General features: G+C 39.4%; 2 protein-coding genes across 2 annotated transcripts in view; one reads left to right on the top strand and one right to left on the bottom strand.

Annotated features, from left to right (window-relative positions):
* Nucleotides 1-13957, top strand: part of tprg1l (tumor protein p63 regulated 1-like) — a 34834-nt gene extending 20877 nt beyond the window's left edge. The window contains exon 5 of the mRNA XM_060851803.1: nt 13625-13957. Within this exon, the coding sequence (XP_060707786.1) occupies nt 13625-13714 (90 nt within the window). The 3' untranslated portion in view covers nt 13715-13957. The remainder of the gene's footprint in view (nt 1-13624) is intronic.
* The window catches only part of wrap73 (WD repeat containing, antisense to TP73), a 36734-nt gene that overhangs the window by 6143 nt on the left and 6471 nt on the right, over nt 1-24120 (bottom strand). The window contains exons 2-9 of the mRNA XM_060851801.1: nt 23855-24007; nt 21246-21362; nt 13351-13423; nt 10309-10412; nt 8760-8846; nt 7753-7887; nt 1985-2062; nt 577-682 (exon numbers count right to left, since the gene is read on the bottom strand). Coding sequence (XP_060707784.1) covers nt 577-682; nt 1985-2062; nt 7753-7887; nt 8760-8846; nt 10309-10412; nt 13351-13423; nt 21246-21362; nt 23855-24007 — 853 coding nt within the window. The remainder of the gene's footprint in view (nt 1-576; nt 683-1984; nt 2063-7752; nt 7888-8759; nt 8847-10308; nt 10413-13350; nt 13424-21245; nt 21363-23854; nt 24008-24120) is intronic.

Raw genomic sequence — 24120 nt, 5'->3', positions numbered from 1 at the left:
AAAAAAAACCAGGAGGGAGTATGACCAGATGCTATGATACCAGAGCAGAAAACTTCATGAAAGGGACAAGGAAAGATTAATATGAGAAGGTGGTTCTAATTCTGACAGCCCTGATCAGAAATATGGCCAACGAGAGACAGGAACAGTGAAGTTCTGCTACTTTCTTTTTGGAGAGGAACTGTAAAGCAGCTGCTATCTAGAGCAGCAGCTTTTTTTTTCTCAAAATCTCTAAAAAGACAAATTACATCAGCTCAAAGCCATTTGTTTAATGGGTAAGGGGCTCATCCTCCCTCTGTCATAAGGCAATGAAATATAAACAGGTTGTTGCATCCCTTCCCTTCAATATAGGTAGTTCTTCTATTATGCGCTTGTTGCATTCTTGTGCAACAATGCACTTTAGAGAGAAAAAAAATCACACTTTAGAAACAGCACTTAGTGTTGGTAATGTAAATGCATTACAGCTAACACCAGTTCTAAAAGTTCACACTTTAGAAACAATGTCCCTAATTCATTAATCACGTGACAGCGAATTTGCGTTAACAAAGCGTGCATTAAAGTAGAACAACATGTACTTACATTTACTCTCTGAACTAAATAAAGAACTTTTGTCTGTTAGAATTGGAGGAAAAGACAAATCATCACCATTCTGACGTTGGCGGTTTTCTACTTCCTTATAGATAACCTGTAGACAGAAGGGAATGGTTAGTCGTTCTGTAACGTTTGTAGATCTCTCATGTTGGACTTCTTTAGCCAATCACTGTACAAAGCAATAAAATACACCGCACATACTGAGTAATAAGTGACTGTGTAAAAGCGGATACCTCATCTGGCCAAAAAAATTCCAGTTCTTTCTACTTGCCACCTCACATTGCCCCTTCCACTTCCCTCTCTGGACTCTCTAATCAATGTAGTCTCTCCTAAACCCTCACCATGAGGGGGCTCAGAAGATATTAAAATCAATCTAACATGAATCAGAAGTTACAAAAAATGTCAGTGAGGTAAAATAATACCTTTCAGCAGTTCATAATTAATGTTTAGCTCAATGTATATAAACAAATGCAATCATATTACACCATCAACATTACAAACAATAAGATGATTAAATATCATTCCTCACTGGTACTGACTACAGAATGAAGTTTGGTCCAAACAAAAAACAGGAGAAATCTCTGCACTTCTTTGGATTGTATTTTGAGCATTGCACAATACAGAGGGGTGGCAGGTGATTTCACCCTGAAAGTTTCCAAAATGCCAGGAAACTTCAATCACAGGGGTGACCAGAAAAAAGTAATTTCCATGAGGAAAAGGCCAGAAGTTGACAGCTGCACTTCTAATCATTGGTTGGGGGGGGGGGGGGGGAGGTATGAGCCTATCAGCAAACACAGAAGGGAAACAAACTGTAATTGGAGGAGTGCCAAAAATAAGTGGTAGCCATGAGCAAGGCTGCTGGTTGTAGATACGGTATCAGGGAAAGGTGACACTGTTGAGGCCAGAGGCCATATGAAACAGAGACGGAAGTAACGAGCAAGAAAATCTCAAATCCATTTATGACAGATTCCTTCAGCCACCCCACACCCCGATCCCCAAGACAGTCTCCCCAGAATGTGCACTCAAGCCTTCATGTACATACAAAATACAATACAACCTCGATTATCCAAACATCATTTATCCAAATTTCAGATTACCTGAACAAGATCTCAAGGTCCCGTATAAACAGCATTAGGCAACTCAGCATTCAGTTATCCATTAAATGGCATTGTGGCATACATTGCCGTATTACCAAGACATGTTCGAAAACAGGCACTGAAATTACCACTTGTTTACAATCAGATCAGTTATCTGAGCGATCGGTTATCCAATAAAATACTCCCCACACATCGGATAATCAAGGTTGTACTGTATACATTTAAACCAAAAGGTAGATAAGGCAAACCCTGCCTTCAACCAATTTCACGTCCCCTTGAAAAGGATTATTCCTACTTACACTTTTCGGATTTCTGATGGTTGGGAGATGTTCCAATTCCGCAAGCTTCCCCCATGTCACATGGTTGAGCATTCTTACCTAGTTAAATGTTTAGATTGTTTCAATTTTACTCCAAAATATGTCACTTAAAATATCCCACAAATATCCCAAACACACAAACAAAAGGCTTTCACCACTAAAAAAAATAGCATGTCTAGAGCAAGATTTAACAGTGACAGTAAATTTTCCAGAACTGTATCCCAAGATCATTAAGAGTTGCATCAAACAACTGATTACAATATGGCTAAGAAGTAAATTTGAATTAAAACCAAAAGTTAGAGTACCTGGAAGAAAATGTGATGTTTTTCAATGCGATTTCAGGTTTGCAGTTAACTTTTCTTTCAGATATTGTTCAAATTTGTTTTTAGTTGTTCAAAATTAAAAAGATGCACTCCTTAAAAAAAACCCTTGCTATTTTGACAGAATATCTCCACATGGTGCCATTTTGTAATTGCAAATACATACTTTTTTGAACCCTTGCAAGTGGTTGAATTCAACTTTGTACATCTAATTTCAATCACGTTTACCATACTTCAGTGAATTTATCCAATTTCTTTTAAAAACCAGTCAAGGTAAAATAGAAACACACCCAGAAATTGCTAAATGTTTGCTTAAAAGTTAGGCAGACAAAAGATGGTTGCTAACAAGCCAGAGAAAGAAGAAAGCTGATAATGGGGACAATGAGTAGGCGAAAATAGGTTGGCTGTGCTGAAAGCAGTCCATGTCATGACAGGCCTGGGATGTGGGAGTGGGTAAAGGACATGGGTGGTGATAACGCTCGAACATTATTGAACTTGATAATTGAGTCCTGATGGCTGCAGGGTCCCCAAGTGCAAAATGAGATGCTGTTCATCTAGCTTGCACAAAGTCTCACTGGAGCACTACAATGAGCTCGAGACAGAAACATTGGACAGGGAGCACGGTGATATGTTGAAGTGGCAGGCAACTGGGAGCTCAGGGATATTTTTACTGACTAAGGTAAAACAGATGTGTGGAAAAAGTCAACCTGCTTTATCTTATTACAGTAAGTGAAGTAAAATCCTCTTTCAACACTGAAAACCTAGAGGCAATTTTACAGAGGTGTACATGATTGCAAATAGCTCAAACATATATTTGGAAAAATCACTAAATTTAACTGCAAAGAAAAGCAGAAACTCAGAAGAGTAAACATACATTCATAGAGTCTTTTATGCCCACAGGATATCTCCAGCACCTTTCTAAACTTCAGTAGGAAACACGGAAACCAATTTTCACACAGCAGGCTTTCGCACATAGCAATGCGATAATGAGCAAGTAATATATTTGTGACTTTGGTTCAGGGATAAATATTAGTCAGGATACAGGGGATAAATCCCCTGCCCTTCTTGAAAGGATGCTTGCAAACTTTGATGTCCACCTGAGAGGCAAGATAGGGCCTTGGTCGAACGTCTCATCCAAATCATAGTACCTTGATTTTTTTTTGCACTCGCCATAACACGGAAATTGAACAAACCATCTTCTGAAATTGCAATCAAGAATGATATTAAAGAGCCAAAATTGGCATTGAGTCAAACCAGTGAAAAATCATTTTAGGCAGAATAACACAATCTGGGTTGTGCAACTGCGCCACTGACAGAAAGTGATGCATTCAAGTTTCCTGCAACTGGGCTCATACTTCATTAGATTAGATTAGATTCCCTAAAGTATGGAAACAGGCCATTTGGCCCAACAAGTCCACACCGACCCTCCTAAGAGTAACCCACCCAGACCCATTCCCCATACCCTCTATTTACCCCTGATTAATGCACCTAACACAATGGGCAATTTCGCATGGCCAGTTCACCTGACCTAAACATCTTTGGACTGTGGAGGAAACCCACGCAGACATGGTGAGAATGTGCAAACTCTACACAGACAAGTTGCCTGAGGCGGGAATCAAACTAGAGTCCCTGGCGCTGTGAGCCACCGTGCCTTCTAGTACACTATTTTCAAAATTCCAAGTTTACCTCATCAGTGATCCAGGTGACTTTAAAAAGCACTGCAGCAAGTCAGAGACAAATGTTCGCCAGGGAGCATGGGGGTGTGTGTTAAAGTGGCAGGCAACTGGAGCTCATGGACAGTTTTACAGATAAAGGTAAAACAGATATTTGGGAAAAGTCTACAGTCCTTTACTGCAGTAAGTGAATTGATCAAATTGTAAAATATACAAAAATTTATATCGTTGAAGTCAGTGTGTTAGAGCAGATTTTAGCCAGCAAAATTTCAGGTTCAAACCAAAATCAGAAAGTATTGGCACTTCAGAATATCCTGCAATTCCTGTTTTGACAAGACCAAGAAACCAGATCCTCTCTCAACCAGACTCTAAGTGATCTTAGTGGATAAACAATTTCTGCAATTTCAAATTTGTTTGCATAATGAGATCAATTATAGTTAGGACACAAATTTTCATTGTTCAGACACCTAAGCTTGCATAGTTCTAGTACATGTAGTGCACAACTGTGGTACACTGACAGCATACTGTCCCAAGCAACTTGCTGTAACTTTAGATAATGAGGTTTTCTTTTTTAAAAAAAAGGGGCCTGAGCAGAGCTTTTTGTCATATGACAATGCCTTTAGTAAAAAAGTTTTCAAACACGCAGCATACCTGTATTTCATACATAGGCAGTCTCCATGTTACAAACATGTTCTGCTCCTGAGTACATTACTAAGTTATAAGTATGACAATGTTCTCATCACAGATTCCTATAATGGGTTATGTCAGATCTCTTTTGTAAATACAAGAATTCATAAGTTGAACATTTGTAAGTGGGGACTACTTGTAATTAGCTCTCCTGAACCTGCTCAAAGGTTCTGTGCAAGGCAGTGTCAGCATGCCGATCGTGGCACTGACTTCGGTTCCAGGTGTTACTGCTAGTCATGGACCTGAGTCCTTTGCAGCCGGGAAGAACATTAGAGGGAACAATGTCTGCAGCTATACCTTTTCCTAGGTAAGGAGATCAGAAATGCACAAAATACTCCAAACGTAGTCTCACCAGCATTGCATACAGTTGACATCTTTACTCCAATACTCAAATCCTCTTTTAGTAAATACCTACATTATCACGTTCCTTCTTAATTGTTTATTGTACCTGCATATTAACTTTCAGTGAGTCACGAACAAGGTCACACAAGTTCCTTTGAAGTTCAACACTAAATCCTCCAAGAAATATTGTTTTTCCTATCAAAGTGGATGACCTCTTATTTCACCATATTGTATTCCGTCTGCTCAACTTTTGTTCACCCATTTAACCTTTACAAATCCCCTTGAAGCATCTTTGCGTTGTCCTCAAATCTCAGTCCCACTGAACTCTCTCTCATCACCAAACTTGTAAATATTACATTTGATTCCCAATCAATTCATTAGTATGGATTGTGAACAGCTGGGGCTCTAGCATTATCGCTATGTTCCACTACCTGACAAATTCCTTTATACTCCCTTTTCAGCCTTCCACAGGGACAGTTCCTTCCAGGACACTGTGATCCATTATTCTACCACTGCCAACATCTTCCTACACTGCCATGACACATTACCATGCAAATGGAGGTGTAACATTTACTTCCTCCCTCCTCACTATCCAAGGCCCCAAACACACCTGCCATATGAAGCAGCTACTATAATCTACTCAATCTACTATATTTGCTGTTTATAATAGGGTCTCCTCCACATCGGGGAGATAAAGTGCAGACTAGGCAACCACTTTGCAGAACACATGTTCTGTCTACAAACGTTACCCTGAGCCTGCTATTTCAACTCACCAACATGTTCCTTGGCCAACATCTGTCTCAATCTGACTACTGTACTCCAGTCAAGCTCACCACAAGCTGGAAGAACAACACTTCACTTTCTGCTTGGGAATCCTGCGATCATCTGGAATCAATACTGAGTTCAAAAATTTTAGGGCCCCGAGCACCTTCTCTCATGTTCTTACCCCAATTCTATATACCACACCAATAGGACAACCTATTGCCAGTCACTAACTATCCCCATTAGCTGTTACTCATTCTCCCAGACTGACTTACCAATTTATTTTTCTGCTTAACTGTTGTTCTTTCTCTGGGCTCCATCTCCATCTGCAATTCCACCACCTTCCCCCACCAAACATTAACTTTGCTTTCTCTCCACAGCTGCTGCCAGACCTGCTGAGTGTTTCCAGCAATTTCTGATTATGGCTTTTGTTTATCCATTACTCATAGCTTATCAACCTAAAAATGACTCTTCTATTCCTATTGTATTTCCTGTCTGCTCAGCAGTTCTTGGTCTCTGCAGGTACATTCCCCACAATCCTGTGCTAATATATTTCTTCTCCTCACGTGGAACATATCAAAAGCCTTCTGCAAAATCTACAGCTGCCACATCCACAGATTCTCCCTTACATTTTGTACTGATTACACCATCTAAAGACTCCAATAGGTTTGTTGAACTTGATGTCCCTTTCATAAACCCTTTGACACTGCCTGATCCTTTCCTTATTTTCCAATGTCCTTTTATCACATCCTTCACAAGCACTTTCCCTTATGAATAATATCAGATTAAGAGTCTAATATTCCCTATTTTCAATTTTTCCTTTCTTAAATAATGGGCTTACATTTGTTACCTTCTCAATCTGTAAAGAACATTTCGGAGCCTACAGAACTTTGATATATGAACACCCAATACATCTACAGCCACTTATTTCATATGGACATGCAGACGTAGACAAATCAGGTCCTGACAGATATATCTACTTAATGTCCCATTAATCTCTCTAATGCTTTTTATTACGTTGATAACGTCAGTTCATTGCTTGCACACATTCCTTAGACTCGTCATTATTCCTGGAGGTATTTAGTATTTTCCTCCGCAACAAAGTAAAGAACGTGTTTAGTTTGTCTACCAGTTCCCCACTATAGGTTCTCTCAACTCTGCTTGTATCAGACCCTCACATTTGATTTTGCTGATCTTTTCCTTTCCTTTGTACATACTTGTAGAAATCTTGACATTTAATTTTCATGTTTCTTGCTGGTTTACGGGCACATTCTATTTTTCCTTTCTTAATCTTTTCCTTGGTCCTCTGCAGAATTCTAAAATACTCCCTATCTTCAGACTCAAGCTTCTTTTGGCTACTTTAGACCTCTTCTTTTGCTGTAATACAATCCTTAATTTCTTCCATTAACCATGGTTGAAGGACTTTTTTTTGTTGTAAACTATGCATGAGTTATTTAAATGTTAGCCATTGCCTGTCTACTGTCACACCTTTGTTCAAAGTTTCCCAATCCACTATAACCAATTTTCTCCTCATACCTTCATAGTTTCCTTTGTTTAGATTGAAGATGCTAGTTTCTCATTGAACCATTTCACTTTCAAACTTACAATAATGTAAAATACTATGATCACTGCTTTCCTAAATCACCTTTATAAAAATATTAAGTAGCTTTTTTTCCATTGCATAATATTAGATCTATGAATAGCCCAATCCTCAGGTGGTTCCTGAACATACTGCTCAAGAAAACAGAAAATAGAATAAGAGAAAAGTAGTTAGTTCCCCAAGTAACCTCTTCCATTCCTGTGAAGCACATTGAACATGTTCCTGCATTAATGTTGTTATATAAATTAGTTGTTTTTTTGTTTAGCTTTTCCTGAAAGATTCCTAAACATTTTTTTGTTAATAGTTTTAATTGATTCCTGTCCAGGTTTCACAGTTTGTTTCACTGAGTCAGGTCTCATCTCTTACCTTTTCGTCATAACTCCCAATGGCTAAAAGTTGGCTGCTTGGACTCCAGGCAACAGATTTCACACCTAGAGACCACTCATATGCACTGTAGGTGGACAGTAGACGTCCATCCAGCGAATAAAGGAGAATTTTATACTGGAAGAAACAAAAAAGCTAACTCAGGATTGAGGGAAAAGGAGGGGATAAACAATAATTCTAGAAAATAATGTTTATTTAGAATGTGCAGACATCCATAGAACACCGAGAATAATACAAGATCAGCTCAGATTTTCCTTATGGGGAAATCTTTGAGAAACCTTTACACTTGCGTTCCTAATCTTTGGCCTTCACTCAGATTTCGTGTGAGAAGAAAAATAAACCTTGCATCAATGGAGCAGCATTTTCATATCTTTGGGGCATCCAAAGCATTTTACAAACACCCATATTAAACATAGTTACTAGTGTACATTAGAAAATGTGGCAACAAATTTGCATACACAAAAGTCTTACAAATAGCAGCAAAATGAAACAAATTCTGGTAATTAAACAATGACAATGGAGGGACAAATGTTGGCTAGGACATCAGGAGAATTCCCCTACTTGAATCTTTAAAATCACGCCATGACATCCATTTATATCCATCTGAGGAGGTAAATGAAGCCTTGGTTCAAATATGTCAAAAGATGGCACTTGCCGTACAGCAGCACTTCCACAGCACTCGAGTGATTCATCAACAGATCATGTGCTTCATTTTCTGGATTTAGAGCCTTTTTGTTCTAAGGGGATTGGGACTACGCCAGTTGTCGGCAGCCAGTCTACTTTTAATGTATTCCACACATTAGCTGTCCCAAAATTTTAACTTCCAAATTTTTCTCTTTTGCCAGGGGCCACAGAATTTATCATTTGATATGATGATCAAAATTTGCCTGGTCAATCAAACACCTTGAATTCAAAATTTGCTTAGACAAAATTAACTTACAAAGACAGTTACGTTCAAAGCTGCACTATCCCTCTTTAGAGCCACTCACCTCCAAACAAGAATCCCACACTGCCAGCACACAGCTGTTGGGTGACCACTCGATACCAGCCAGATCTTGGGTCTCAGTCTCAAAATGCTGAACAAATTATGCAGAGGATCATGAAAGAAAGACCAAATCAAATTTTACAAAAGCTGACATCTGTTTCTAAATAGCAATGTATTCCAGATCATTTAAAGGATTACTAGAAAGCTAATGCATGATGATAAACATATAGTAACAATACAAATAAACAAGGTTTTTGGGGATTACAACACAAAGGTGCTATAAGTCACTTCATAGGACTGCAAATAAAATTCTGCATGTATGATGCAGTGGGTTGATGTTTAAAGCAATCACTTTCTTTATTCTGGGACAGGGTTGAAATCCAGTTAAGATGAATGGCATACACAAACTTCTCCTCTCCGCAAACCCAGCACCATTCCTGGAATATTGAGATTCATAGTTCAGCCCAGATGACTGGGGAAGGAACTAGAACAGAATAGAATCCCTACTGTGTGGAAACAGGCCCTTCGGCCCAACAAGTCCACACCGACCCTCTAAAGAGTAACCCAACCAGACCCATTGCCCTATATTTACCCTAACTACTGCTCCTAACCTACACATCCCTGAATACTATGGACAATTTAGTATGGCCCATTCACCGAACCTGCACATCTTTGGTTTGTGGGAGGAAACAGGAGCACTCGGAGGAAACCCACGCAGACACAGGGAGAACATGCAAACTCCACACAGACAAACAATGGCCCAAGGGTGGAATTCAACCCAAGTCCCTGACGCTGTGAGGCAGCAATGCTAGCCACTGAGCTGCCCCAAAAACTAAGACCACCGTTCAATTCCAGATTTTTTTGTTGTGTATTTCCCATTGACGCAATAGGAATCAGAGTGTCTACTGTGTGGAAGAAGGCCATTGGCCCATCGAATCCATAACATCCCCCTATTCTATAACCGTATACTTCGCATAGCTAATCCAACTATCCTGCATATCCCTGTACACCATGGACAATGTAGCATGGCCAATCAAACTAACCTGTACATCTTTGGACTGTGGAGAGGAAACTAAAGCACCCAGAGAAAACCCATGCAGAAATGACTCCACAGTCACCGAGACTGGAATCAAACCCTGGTCCCTGACACTACAAGGCAATAGTGCTAACCACTGAGCTACTATGCCACCCAGACGTTGATTAGTCTAGGAGTAAAATATAAAAAAGCTTTAGCCTCCACAGAGCCACTTTTGTATGCAACTCAAACTGCTCTATACAGGTATCCAGTACAAAAAAAAGGGAAGGTCGGTGTAAAAGTTCATTCCATTCGTGTTGGAAACCCTTCACTTCAGTGAGTACATTTAAATGTTCTCAAGTCTGGAATATCAGCAGTGCAGTGATAATAGCATTCCATGGGTATTGCATACTTTGAAGTTCCTTAAATAAATCACGATTTTAATAGTAAGGTTTCAGAACAGCACACACAATACTGGGTCACACCACTGTAGATGTAGAATTGTATGTCTTTTTTAAAATGTAGAAAGCTTAATTACCCGCAGCAGCTGCCACTCACTGCACACAAAGATACTGATATGATCCTTGCAGTCTCGTCTCTCTGCCAGCGCCATGTAGTGCCCATTTTTGGTGAAATCCATCCCTGAGAACACAAAGAAGCACTACTGTGGGGTACACCGGGAATTCCATCCTACACAAAATTACCTACAATTGAAATAGTTTTGTCATTTGAAAACATTTTCTAAAATAAACATTCAGATACTTAATTGTTTCTTCTATAATTTCATTCCATTCCTCGCTGCATGAGGCACATCTCCATAGGCACGGCAACCCTGAAATTTCACTCAATTGATGACTGTAAAATATATATCAGCAATGTGGGGCAACTTTAGCTTATTGTTCCATCTGCAAGGAACTGGTGGATTGGCTGCCCTTTTAAGATTTCATAAAATCTTATTTTTCCCAGTACAAGTGTAAAATACATAGCTGATGCAGTACTGTTAGTTGCCTAATGGGCAATTAATTACCAAGTCAGCCATTTATTGAAACATGGAGAACATTACAAGCAAGTCCACTTATGTTGTCTCCCACTTTTTAGCCAGAGGTCACCAAGGATCTTGTCCAATTTCTCGATTCTCTAGCTCAGTTGCATTGAAGCCATATATAGTATCCTAACTACAACCCTAGCCTCACATTAGTTAAATACATACTTCAGGTTCAGCTCAAAATGTGAGGAGTTCATTTTCCTCTTTGGACAGGCATTCAAAATCAGCAATGCTTTAACTAAACTTCAGGAGATTAAGTGGTTAAATTAAAGCAATTCAAAAGCCTTTTGTAAAGCTATGCCTGGAGTGGTCTACCTCAAATTCAACAGAATCTTGATCAGATGGGCCAATGGGCCGAGAAGTGGCAGATGGAGTTTAACTCAAATGTGAGGTGCTGCATTTTGGGAAAGCAAATCTTAGCAGGATTTATACATTTAATAGTAAGGTCCTCGGGAGTGCTGCTGAACAAAGAGACCTTGGAGTACAGGTTCATAACTCCTTGAAAGTGGAGTCGCAGGCAGATACGATAGTGAAGGCAGCATTTGGTATGCTTTCTTTTATTGGTCAGAGTATTGAGTACAGGAGTTGGGAGGTCATGTTGCGGCTGTACAGAACATTGGTTAGACCACTGTTGGAATATTACGTGCAATTCTAGTTTCTTTCCTATCGGAAGGATGTTGTGAAACTTGAAAGGGTTCAGGAAAGATTTACAAGGATGTTGCCAGGGTTAGAGGATATGAGCTATAGGGAGACGCTGAACAGGCTGGGGTTGTTTTCCCTGGAGCGTCAGAGGCTGAGGGGTGACCTTATAGAGGTTTACAAAATCATGAGGGGCATGGATAGGATAAATAGACAAGGTCTTTTCCCTGGGGTCGGGGAGTTCAGAACTGGAGGGCATAGGTTTAGGGTGAGAGGGGAAAGACATAGGAGACCTAAGGGGCAACTTTTTCAGAGGGTGATACTTGTATGGAATGAGCTGCCAGAGGAAGCGGTGGAGGCTGGTACAATTGCAACATTTAAAAGGCATATGGATGGGTATATGAATAGGAAGGGTTTGCAGGATATGGGCTAGGTGCTGGCAGGGGACTAGATTGGGTTGAGATATCTGATCAGCATGGACCGGTGGACTGAAGTGTCTGTTCCAGTCTTGTCAGGGTTCGTTAACGCCACACTCAGTTGAGTATGGCCTTGACGTCAAGAGCTGTCACTCTCACCTGACCTCTAGAACTCCGCTCTTTTTTTTCCAATGTTTAAATCAGTAGTCAGCTCCTAACCTCATTATAGCCTTGGTTCAGAGACCACAGAATAAAATCCCATTATGACAACTCAATTCAGCTTAAAACAAATTTGGAAAGAAAATGCTGTCAACAGTAGATCTAAGTACTAAGTTTTCATAAAGACATAACTGGCTCACTGACATTTCAGGGAGAAAAAAAAAGTCACCCTCTCCAATATGTGATTTCAATCCCAACTAATAGAACCAACTCTTAACTAACTATAACAGCAAAGCAAGCATTGCAATTCACTTTTACAGGTATAGGACTGTAAAGTAGACAGTTATTTTTAACCTGTACAAATCTTTAGTTAGACCAGACCATTGCCGAGCACAGTTCTGATCGCTTTACTATAAAACAGTTAGAGAGCTGGCAAAAGTGCAAAACAGATTCAAAAGCTTGATGCCAAAATGGAGAGGACATACTTAATAAAAGGGTTGGATTGGGAAGACGCTGTGACCATGTTTCCACTTGTGGTCAGTGCAAACCTCGAGATCATAGTTATAGGACAATCACAATGAAATTTATTAGTAATCTCTTTATCCAAAGAATGGCAAAGAGAATGTAAATAAATGCCACAAGGAGTATGAGAAGAGAACAGCATAGTGCCGTTAAGAGGAAGCTAACTAATCACTTAAGAGAAGGAATATGCTGGAACAGTAGATTAAGAGGGGTGGCAGGAGGCTTTTGTGAAGCATTAACGCTGGCAAAGACTAACTGGGCTGATTTCCGTAATATAAGCAATACATCATTGCGCACACAACTCCTTACAAATACGTTCTACTAACTTATCTTTTAAAAACCAAAATCTCTCAGCCTCTACCTCAGCCACGTCAATTCTACCACTTAACCAGCGTCTCAGAAGTACACCTCGGCCTGTACTCAACTTCTTCTCCCAGACGGAAGCCTTCTAAAAAAAAAATCAGCCTTCTAGGATCAAAGTTGAAAGAAGGGAAGAAAAGTTAATCCTAAGAGTATTCCATTTATTGTGATGTGACCCATTAGGATTGAGTGCATTCTGAGGCAATTAATATTAAGTTTCATTGTTTTTCTCAACAACTGTCATTGAGCAAAGACCTTTGTTCGGCCCCAAAAAAAACAAAATGGGACCAGAAACTACTTTGCAAATAGTAGCAAAACTAATGAGGGCAAAAGATTGCAGACATAAACAGAAATGATAACTGGTTTACAGCATGTCCTTCTCAATTCCACTCAATTCAAACATACATTATTCTTCAAAAGAAGATATTCATCCACCTACCATGCTGACAGGTCTTGGGATACTTTATATAAGATACTGATTTTGTGCACAATGACCAGACAGTGATTCTCAGCTGTTGAGAGAAATAAACATTAATTATTTTGTCACCACAGCAAGCATAGAAACCTGATATCAGAAATTAATTCTTCCAGTTTACAGACTACACTTCTACACAAAACAATAAACCTCTTCTCAACAGCTGAAACTACAAGAACTACATGAAGCACATAATTTACAGCACTCAACCTATTTAACTGTTTGTGTTTGTTGATAGCGGCATGGCACTCATCCACAGATTCTAATCAACAAACACATCGAATCTGGACCCAATATACCGGCCACTACAGCGGACAGCTGGAACTGACAACCGGAAGTGGCAGCGACAAACCACTATAAATGCCGGAGGAAGCAACACAGAAGCGCTTCACAGAAGGCTCCCAAGCACTGAGGATGTCACCTAGACAGGGGACGAAACATCTACAACACAAATTTCCAGCTCAGCGAACAGAACCACAACAACGAGCACCCGAGCTACAAATCTTCTCACAAACTTTGAACCTATTTAACTACTCACTTTAACATACAGTTTGATAAACAATGCAGCAAATTTTAAAGAAAAAATAAAAACTCCATGCATGTCCACCCCTGTCAAGACATTTTGTAGTGTCAATCATTTCTCTTAAGTCAAATCAGGCCAACGTTCAAATCCTTTTCTGAAGTTTGTTACCACTCATTGAAGCTCATCATTTGACGCAAGTTCACGAAATCATAAAGGATAGGCGGGGAGAACTTAGGAAGTTACTTTGAATGAAAGCTTCCCAAATAGCTAATCAGGCAAAGAAATGGTTATGAGTCAATTCATTCAAGAAATCGGGTATCTCGTAGATAGAATTAACTGGAACAGTAGAAAGGGTGCTATAATCAAATAAACTAGGATAAATAGACAAAGTCTTTTCCCTGGGGTGGGGGAGTCCAGAACTGGAGGGCATGGGTTTAGGTTGAGAGGGAAAAGATATAAAACAGATCTTAGGAGCAACTTTTTCCACGCAGAGGACAGTACATGCATGGAATGAGCTGCCAGAGGAAGTGGAGGAGGCTGGTACAATTGCAACATTTAAAAGGCATCTGGATAGGTATATGAATAGGAAGGGTTTGGAGGGATATGGGTCGAGTGCTGGCAGGTGGGACTAGATTGGGTTGGGATATCTGGTCAGCATGGACAGGTCTGTTTCCATGCTGTACATCTCTATGACTAATTGGAAAAGCAAAAGAAAAGCAGACCTGGCGAGACTGTCTGCTCAATAATGACCTAGCAACACCATGTAAAAACGTATATTTCTGGACATTAGGTAAAGACAACATCAAACTTGGTTATGATGCTCATCCATAGATAGTAATATTCCTGAAGAATAACCACTCAGCAGAAATGTCAATGCAAGGTTCAAATACATCAGTGGATCAAGGAACAAAGAACAAATAGATGAAAGGTGCAAAAACTACCAAACAATATTAGATCCTGTAGAACTTATTTTTGTTTTCAAGTGGGATGTAGAGGTCACAGGCTACGACAGTATTTGTCCCACAACACCAAAGTCCCTGGCAATGAGTTTCTTTTTGAACTACAACAGACCATCTGGTGCAAATACATCACCAGTCTGGTGTACAGCTTAGAGAAAAATTGTAGGCAATAGTGTTCCTATGCATTTGCTGCACTTGATCTTTCAGTCAGTAAAGATTGCAGGTCTGGAACGTGGACCTGATGACTTGCTGCAATACATCAAGGGCGGCATGGTGGCACAGTGGTTAGCACTGCTGCCTCACAACGCCAGAGACCCGGGTTCAATTCCCACCTCAGGCGACTGACTGTGTGAGTTTGCACGTTCTCCCCGTGTCTGCGTGGGTTTCCTCCGGGTGCTCCGGTTTCCTCCCACAGTCCAAAGATGTGCGGGTCAGGTGAATTGGCCATGCTAAATTGCCCGTAGTGTTAGGTAAGGGGTATATGGGTGGGTTGCGCTTCGGCGGGTCGGTGTGGACTTGTTGGGCCGAAGGGCCTGTTTCCACACTGTAAGTAATCTAATCTAATCTTGCACATAGTACTCAGCACTGCCATTGTGTGTCAGTTGTGGAGGGAGTGAATGTTTGAGGTGGTAGATGGGTGCCAGTCAACTAAGTGGCTTTGCCCTGGATAGTGTTGAATTTACCCAAGCAAGTGCAGAGTACTCGATCAGACGCCTGACTTGTGCTTTGTGGAGTCAATGAATTACTTGCTGTAGAATTCAAACCTAGGACCAATTGCTGTAATAACATGTTTATGCTGGTCATGTTTAGTTTCTGGTCAATGGCAACCCCCAATGTGTTGACAATAGGGGATTCAGTGATTATAATACTTGTTAGCGATTCTGTACTCCTCCAGAGAACGAGCTGCTCAGATTCCACTCAGTCCAATCCCTGGGTTCAATTTAGGCAATAAATAATTGGAAAACATTCATTTTTATGCTGCTAGCCTTGCTATAAATTGGCCTTAAAAAGATAACATATTGCGGAATGAAGTGCTATTAGTTTTTTAAAACTATATTAGCTTCATGATTACTCCTAAACCTAAACTGACCTTGTGAAACTCATTTTAGGTTTGTGGAATACCAAAGCTTCACTCTGATTAATTCCATATTTTATTTGGCTTGTTACTATTGGTACTTGATCTATACACATCAAAATTTATTTTGCTACCTGAAAGTATAAATTAAAATTAAACAAAATAGCATTTGGAATTTATTGTTTTGCAGTCCGAGAGCAAGGTTAGCTGTCAACCTTGCTCACCGATATCACTGCTGCTACGTGTCTGGAGATGTTTCTAGCTTGGTATCGGACTTAATCTGCTGCTGGGAAAAGGGAAATCTACATTACAGAGATCATCGTAAACAATGGCAGATGCAGACATTGTTGCAAATCAAAGCACATTATTTCTCGAGGGAAACTTGACTTACGCAAGTTTTTGGTTTCACAGATAGGGAGAATTTGGATGCATGTCATAACTGTACCAGCACTGTCTTGTAGATTCAGGACAAAGTTTGCTGTGCTGTATATACCACATCGCAAACTGCACATAGCCCCCAAATAATTTAATTTATGTAAGGACAGCAGTCAAGGAGATATTATGGGAATCCTGATTGTTGGGGCACATGGTGGGACTGGCAAATTCCAAGCATATTTTGCTTCTACCACTTGCACCGGCCATGTCTATTTCTAAGCGTTTGGAAAGCCAGATTCTCTTTGTGCTTCCTCCGATAATTTCCTCCTATAGATCATTTATTCTGTTTTATAAAATGGTTGCATTGTTGCTCTTGCTTCTTGGTGCAGGTGGAACCACTGAATTTAACAGAGAGCAGCTATAACTTAGTGATATGAGGGGCATGAATATATTAAATAGACAAAGTATTTTATCTGAGGCAGGGGAGTCCAAAACTAGGAGGACATAGGTTCAGGGTAAGAGGGGAAAGATATAAAAGGGACTTAAGGGGCAACCTTTTCACACAGACAGTGGTATGGATATGGAATCACTGGACTTATTCAGTCATCGTAAATCAAGTTCATTCTAACGGCTGGGATTCCATGACGAACTGAATTTTGGGAATGCATTCCATATTTTCATTTTTTTTGATGAAAATAAAACAAAAGCTGATGACTTTAGTTATTTAATTCTCATCCTCACTGCAACTGTCTAAATTGAGCAAGCCTCAAATGGTCTTTCTATAATCAAGCTTCATCAAGTTTCTAATTCCAAATCTAACTTGGCATTCTATTTTAAACATGGCTGTAGTGTGGCAGAAATCAGGATCAATTTGTCAAACTTAAAAATAGCTGATAAACATCTTTTTACCAATTTATTTTATAATATGTATTTAAAGAACTCAGCTGTTTCACATATTATAAAAATCAAAAATATGTGAGGTCAGGGATCTCTTGCAGGACAACGGTAGTATCTTATCCATGGACAGGGACACCCAGATTAAAGTCCCACCTGCTCTAGGTGGTCTGTAAATAACATCTCTGAACAGGTTGATTAGAAAAATAGGTTAAATAAATAAACGTCTGCAGTTGTAAAATCTTCAACATTTACTTTTATACACCTGGTGTGCTTTTAAAACAAAAATGCCGTGCTAGCAAATTTCATTTTCACCCCAGGTTTTGTTTCTCCTTCTCTCCTGAAGTTGCTGAATCATGCAGCTCCATGGGAAGTAGTCAAATATGAAACCTTGACTAAATGACATGTCAAAAACTAGCCTGGGCAGTAAACATGAGAGATTATTCATTGCTTTGAGAAACCGTGGAATTTCCTTTGACAAAAGGCAGTGGACACAGAATCTTTCAATACTTCCAAGGCAGAGAGGTAGACAGATTCTGGATTACTAGGAGAAAGTGAGGACTGCAGATGCTGGAGATCAGAGCTGAAAAATGTGTTGCTGGAAAAGTGCAGCAGGTCAGGCAACATCCAAGAAGCAGGAGAATCGACGTTTCGGGCATAAGTCCTTCTCCCTGATTCTCCTGCTCCTTGGATGCTGCCTGACCTGCTGCGCTTTTCCAGCAACACATTTTTCAGATTCTGGATTACCACTGGGATCGGGGTTACACAAGAATGTAAAGTGAGGTTAAAATCAGATCAACCACATTCTTATTGATGGCGGATCAGGCTTGAAGGACTGAGTACCCTACTGTTGCTTCTATGTTAATCTCATACTTAATTGACATTTGCATTAGGTAGGTGTTGGACTATGCATGCTGCATTAGGTGACTACACTAAAACAAAATGCCAAAGTAATTTGTTATCAGTCTTATTCACTGGAACATGTACATGCTGGAGGTGCCATTGTGTGTACACTTGCCATTCAATGTTGGCACCACTAACATCTTGAAGATTGCAACTGAACAAAATTGAATTGTCAATCTAAAACACCAATAATACAAATGCTGGTAGAATCCTGCAGTAAATAACTCATTCCAAAAACCTGACTACGACCCACAAGAGACAATTCGGATGTGTGACGGAATACTCGCAATTCACCTAAATGAAGCTCGAACACTACTCAACAAGCTTGATACTATCCAAGATAAATCAATCCACTTGACTGGCATCTGACCCTCAACGTAAAATATCCAACAGTGACTGTGACAAATGTGCATCATCTGCAAAATGCTATAATGCAGCATTATGAAAGCTCCTTCAACAACATCTTCCAAACTTGTGGCACCAACTACCTACCTGGAAGAAGAGCAATAGATGTAAAGGAACCAGCACCTGAAAATTCCTTTATGCCATCCATCTACCTGAATACAATATTGCAATATCTTCATCTGTCACTGTAACAAAGTTTTTTAGATTAGATTAGAGCAACCCATCCATACCCATTCCCCAACATTTACCCCTTTACACCTATCACTATGGGCAATTTAGCATGGTCAATTCACCTAACCTGCACATTTTGGACTGTGGGAGGAAACTGGAGCACCCACACAGACACGGGGAGAATGTGCAAACAAAATCACAAATAGTGAGCCCTTTGGAGTTTCTACCTTTTAAAAAAATGTTGTACATAAAAGGTTTGGTTTTGTACCATCTGTAAATAACACCAGATAGATCGTATTCCAGAGCTGGATGGCACCAGGTGAAACATTCCAAGGTGCAAAGTTGTTAATCTTCACTATACAATTCAAAGAGAACCAGCAGCACAATAGCCCCAAATTGATAACCAAACTCTGCTTGTTCAGAGGATGTCTTTTCATAGCTATGTCTGTCAGCACAGCTTTTGGCTGAATTATTCAGTACATGTTCCACTGTTCAAAGCATTTTAATCTAGGTAGAATTTCATTCAGAATTAACAACATTTCAACTACAATTTTGTCCTGACTTCTAAAAGATGCTGAAAGCATGATAATGAAGTATTCAATAAAATATTGTTGTTATGGTGCAGTCCTTGAAGTAATTCTCCAATGTTTAGGCTTTTCTGATAGCTTGGTTGGTAATGTTATGTCACAAGACTAACACAGATTGGATTGGCATTCAGATTATTGCATGGACTAAAAGGAAGAGTCTAGTCATGATGCTGCAGCCATCTTGGTCTTCAAAGCAGACTTGAGGAATTCACTAGTCTTTTCCTGTCAACTTTATACATTTGCAGAAGTTTGAAGATTAAGTCTTGGCCTTTGCTTAATTAGATCTCAGGGAAAATGACAGTACAAGCTCTTGATGGAACACAAGATGATAGGATCGGGCCTGGCAGTGTTAGGCCTCTATAGTTGATCCACATACATTGGTTCAAAGATGAACAGAGGTTTTTGTTTACAGAGAATAGCTGGCCAAACTTTCATATTGTTGGATAGATGCCAGTGCTGTTGCTGTACTGGAATAGCTTAACTACAAGCTCAGCATGCTCTGGAGCACAAATCCTCAGTACTACAGTGGAATGTTGTCAGGGTGCATAGCCTTTGCAGTATCCAGTGCTTCCAGGCATTTCTAGATATCATGAGTGAATCAAGCATAATCAAACCTCAGTCAAGATGTCAGTTAATGTGCTACTGTAAAAGGTTTAATTATTCTGAATTACAGACTGAATAATTAACCAGGATCCTCAACCCTGATTAGTATACAGACTTGGAAAGTGTACTTGTCTGCACGTTCAGTATCTCCAATCTTTGCTCTTATTTGAAATGGCTAAAAATGACTAAAGCAGCTTTCCACAGTTACATTGCACGCTTGACCTTGGAAAACGCATTCCAAAGAGTGGGAGACAAACCAAAGAGGATGTTAGTTGGATAGTCAAAAACAGGAACATGGAAAAGACAAGGCCATTTAGCCCAATTGAGCCTGTCCCACCTTTTCTAGGTCATAGCAGATGGCCTTCTCATTGCTTTTGGTCACACAATTTCCACATTCTTTAAAACGTTATTAGTTTCCAGAAACCTGTTGATTTTTGTCCTGAACCTGCTCAATGATGCTACTTTCAGAGTTGTCTGGGGCAGAGAATTCCAACAATTCACCAGAGTGAAGAAATCTCTCAACTTGGTCTTCTAAAAGGGGGATGCTATTGATAATCTTAAAAGATGGCCTGGGTGCATTTAGGGAAGGAATTCCAAATTGAAGCACAGACACCAATTGTCAGAAAAAGGGAGAGACCAAGACAAACTGACATGCAAGAATGGAGGGTTTGAGTCAAAGGACACTTATAGACTGAAGGAAAATATTTAAAAAATGAAGAAAAGCAAAGACGAAGGGATTTATATACAAGTTTTAGAACGTTAAATTTGACACATTAGTGGACGAAGTGACAATGCAAATCACAAAAGACGTGTTGTCATTGGAGAGGAGAGATTGTTTCAAATCGGATACAGGTAACAATTCTGCATGGGCTAAAAGGTTACCAAGACTGAAGAAAAGGCGGCTTGCCAGAAGAGTATTTGAAACACATTAATAAAAAATTCCCTATAACTCAAATAATACTTGATCTAGCAATGAAACAAGCTCGCCAACTTCAGAAATAAACTTGAGATATTTACCATGTCTTGTATTTCAGTAAGGATCCAAGTGTCAATAAGATAATTTTTAAAAATTTAACTTTATAAAAGGTGATATCCTGTCAAATGACCCAATGCTTTTCTAAAGCTAATGGCACTATTGAAAAAAAAGTTTAATTTTATAAACAGTACAAATTTTAAAATATAGGACAATTAGTTCAGGCCATAGTATGAGATTTTCATGACATCTGAATCTCATCATCAAACAGCAGATTTTATCACTTACAACTATACAATATTGTATAACAGATTAAATGTCAAACAACCACCTAATTCCTATTTAAACAGAAGCAAAAGTTGGTACTACACTGAGGGAACGTTAACCTTACATGGAACTCTGTAGTATTGAGAATGTGACGTCCATCTGGACTCCAGCGCGAGGCCACTAACCCAGCTGATCCTTCATCAATCTTGCAGTGCCAATCAGGCTGTTCCAAGGACCAGACCTATTTTAAGAAAAGCCACAAGCAAACTATTATCATGAACAACACAAGCAATCTGTCATAATGCAGGTAACTCCTTACCAGATCAAGACATAGAAAACAGCTATGCAGCAAACATTTTCATCCATAAAAAACTTTAGATGACAAAATGGACGTGAAAGATTGATACTGGATATCTCTGCAAACATAATGGCGTTCTTGCTAAGTGTGTCTTTCATCATATTGAAACTTGCAACAGAATATTGAAATGGTAATTCCATGTGACAGATGTGAGATGTCTGCAATGAATGGTAAATAAGGTTCTATCATGTGTGAATGGCATAAATTATCAAACTTTTAATAATTACTTAATCCCCACAATGTGGCTTAAGTGCTCCATTTGCAAGTAAACATTAGCTGAGGAATACCAAGTTAAGCAGCATGAGCAGTCAAATTGCTTCTGGTTAATATGGGGGGGTGAGAATCATATGGGCAACATCACTGGAATAGTAATGGAGAACTCCAAGTTGACAAGAAACACAAGTATAGTAGGAACAGGAAGGATAAACACTTACATGAAAAAGATGGTAGCAAGCAATTGGGAAGTTTGGTCACTGTTTGAAAGTATCGATTAACATTTTTGAAAAAGAAACACACACACAAATGTTATATAAAACTGGAAAATTGTTTAGGTGTTTGCTGGAGGCTGCAATTTTTCCCTAAAATGTATATTTTAATATAACATAACTCAAATTTTAAAAATTTGAACATCTGCTCTGAAATATTCATAATTCAGTTCAACTAGTTACATTTATCAAGCATGTGATCATAAATTTAACTCATTAAATGGTCATATATTAACTTTACTGAGCATCTAGTAATTATACAATGTTAAAACTACCACTGCCTTCCAAAGAACTGCAGATGCTGGAAATCTGAAATTGTTAGGAATTACAGCACCGATCCTTGTGGCACTCCACTGGTCACAGGCCTCCTGTCTGAAAAACAACCTTCCACCACCACCACCCTCTGTCTTCTGCCTTTGAGCCAGTTCTGTATCCAAATAGCTAGTTCTCCCTGTATTCCATGAGATCTAACCTTGTTGAACACCTTACTGAAGTCCATATAGATCACATCAACTGCTCTGCCCTCTGGGTTTGGAGGGATATGGGCCGGGTGCTAGCAGGTGGGACTAGATGGGGTTGGGATATCTGGTTGGTATGGACGGGTTGGACCAAAAAGGTCTGTTTCCATGCTGTACATCTCTATGAATCTATGGCTCTACTCAGCAGCTCCTGCAACATCGGAGGAAAGAAAGCAGAGTTCACATTCCGGATCCAGCAACCCTCCTTCAAAACTGAAGGGCATTCTGAAGAGTCACTAGACCCGAAACGTTAACTCTGCTTTCTCTCCACAGATGCTGCCAGGCCTGCTGAGTTTTTCCTAACAATTTTTGCCTTCATAGATCTGGTACTTCAGGTAATATTTTAAGTGAAGCCTATTGATCACACATTATAAAATTTCATGAAAAATGCAACCTTCATTTTCCACATACACTGCATGAATTTCAGCTAATTTATAGTCAGTCAACGAACCAAAGATGAAATCAAATCTGACATATTATTAATATGGATGGATAGTAAGATAACACAAAGTAGAATCTGGTTTTCTGGTAACGGGGGTGAGAGAACAAGAGGTAGGTCTCATGGACATTGGAGGTCAAAGAGCACATGAGATAGGATAGAAGAGAAGCAATCACAATTATCACAACCCATCTCCCCCACTACCACCAAATCCTCAAGATCAACATCAGAAAGCATAATCGCTTTGTTGAGAGGTACTTTTCTCAATCTACCTCCCCTTGCCTTGTTTACCCACATGATCAGGTGTATGTTTACATGTTGAGGAATTCATGGCAAGCTTTTACTTTCCAATGAGTTTATACTTTGCTTGTGTGTTTACAATAAACTAACTTAAATTTCACTACCTCAAGGTCTGTCTAACTTCTTGCTTCATAGCTTTACAATATGTTTAAGTACATAAGAAATTGGGAAGAAACCATCTGCTTAAAGATTCAAAACTCTATTATATTAGCATCAGGAATGAAGAGAGATTAATTTATTCACCGCTGTGGACCTTGTTATAACAATATGCTAAATAATGAATGCTACCACATTATTTAAATGTACTGTTCAAATCATATTAGCTGAAGATAATCCACTACATAATGCCTAAAATAATCACATTCCAATAGTACAGCAAACGTCACAAAACCAGAACGAAACAGAAAATATTCAGGCTAACTCCTGCACAGAAATGACAAAGGGTCAATTGGTCTTTTCTGATTTCAACATTCATGTTTTCAGAACTCAGCTGGAGGCTCCCAAATTGCTAAGTACATACACAGCAGGAAGCATCTTACAAAATTATATGGCATACAATACTATTTTTTTCTGGTGAAACATAAATGAAAGACACTAAACAAATAAAAATAGTAACTGACAGAAGAACATTACCTGCACAAGTCCACGCTTGTACATGGCACACAAGATGAAAAGAGAGTCAGCAGACCATTCAACATACTGAATCTGGTCCAAACATGTGTACAGGTGCAGGACCTGCAAGGTGCGCGCATCACGAATTACGAGTCGGTATTGGACACAAACAGCCTGTACAAAAGAATCAAACACATTCGTTATATTTTTAACTCGCAAAATTTCATTTCACAGTGGTCACTAAGCCTTGCAGAAGAGTGCATTTTAACTCCACACTAAGAGGAGAT

This window comes from Hemiscyllium ocellatum, chromosome 37 (genome assembly GCF_020745735.1).
Source record: "Hemiscyllium ocellatum isolate sHemOce1 chromosome 37, sHemOce1.pat.X.cur, whole genome shotgun sequence".
Lineage (NCBI taxonomy): Eukaryota > Metazoa > Chordata > Chondrichthyes > Orectolobiformes > Hemiscylliidae > Hemiscyllium > Hemiscyllium ocellatum.
This window is presented reverse-complemented; position numbering and strand designations above follow the sequence as displayed.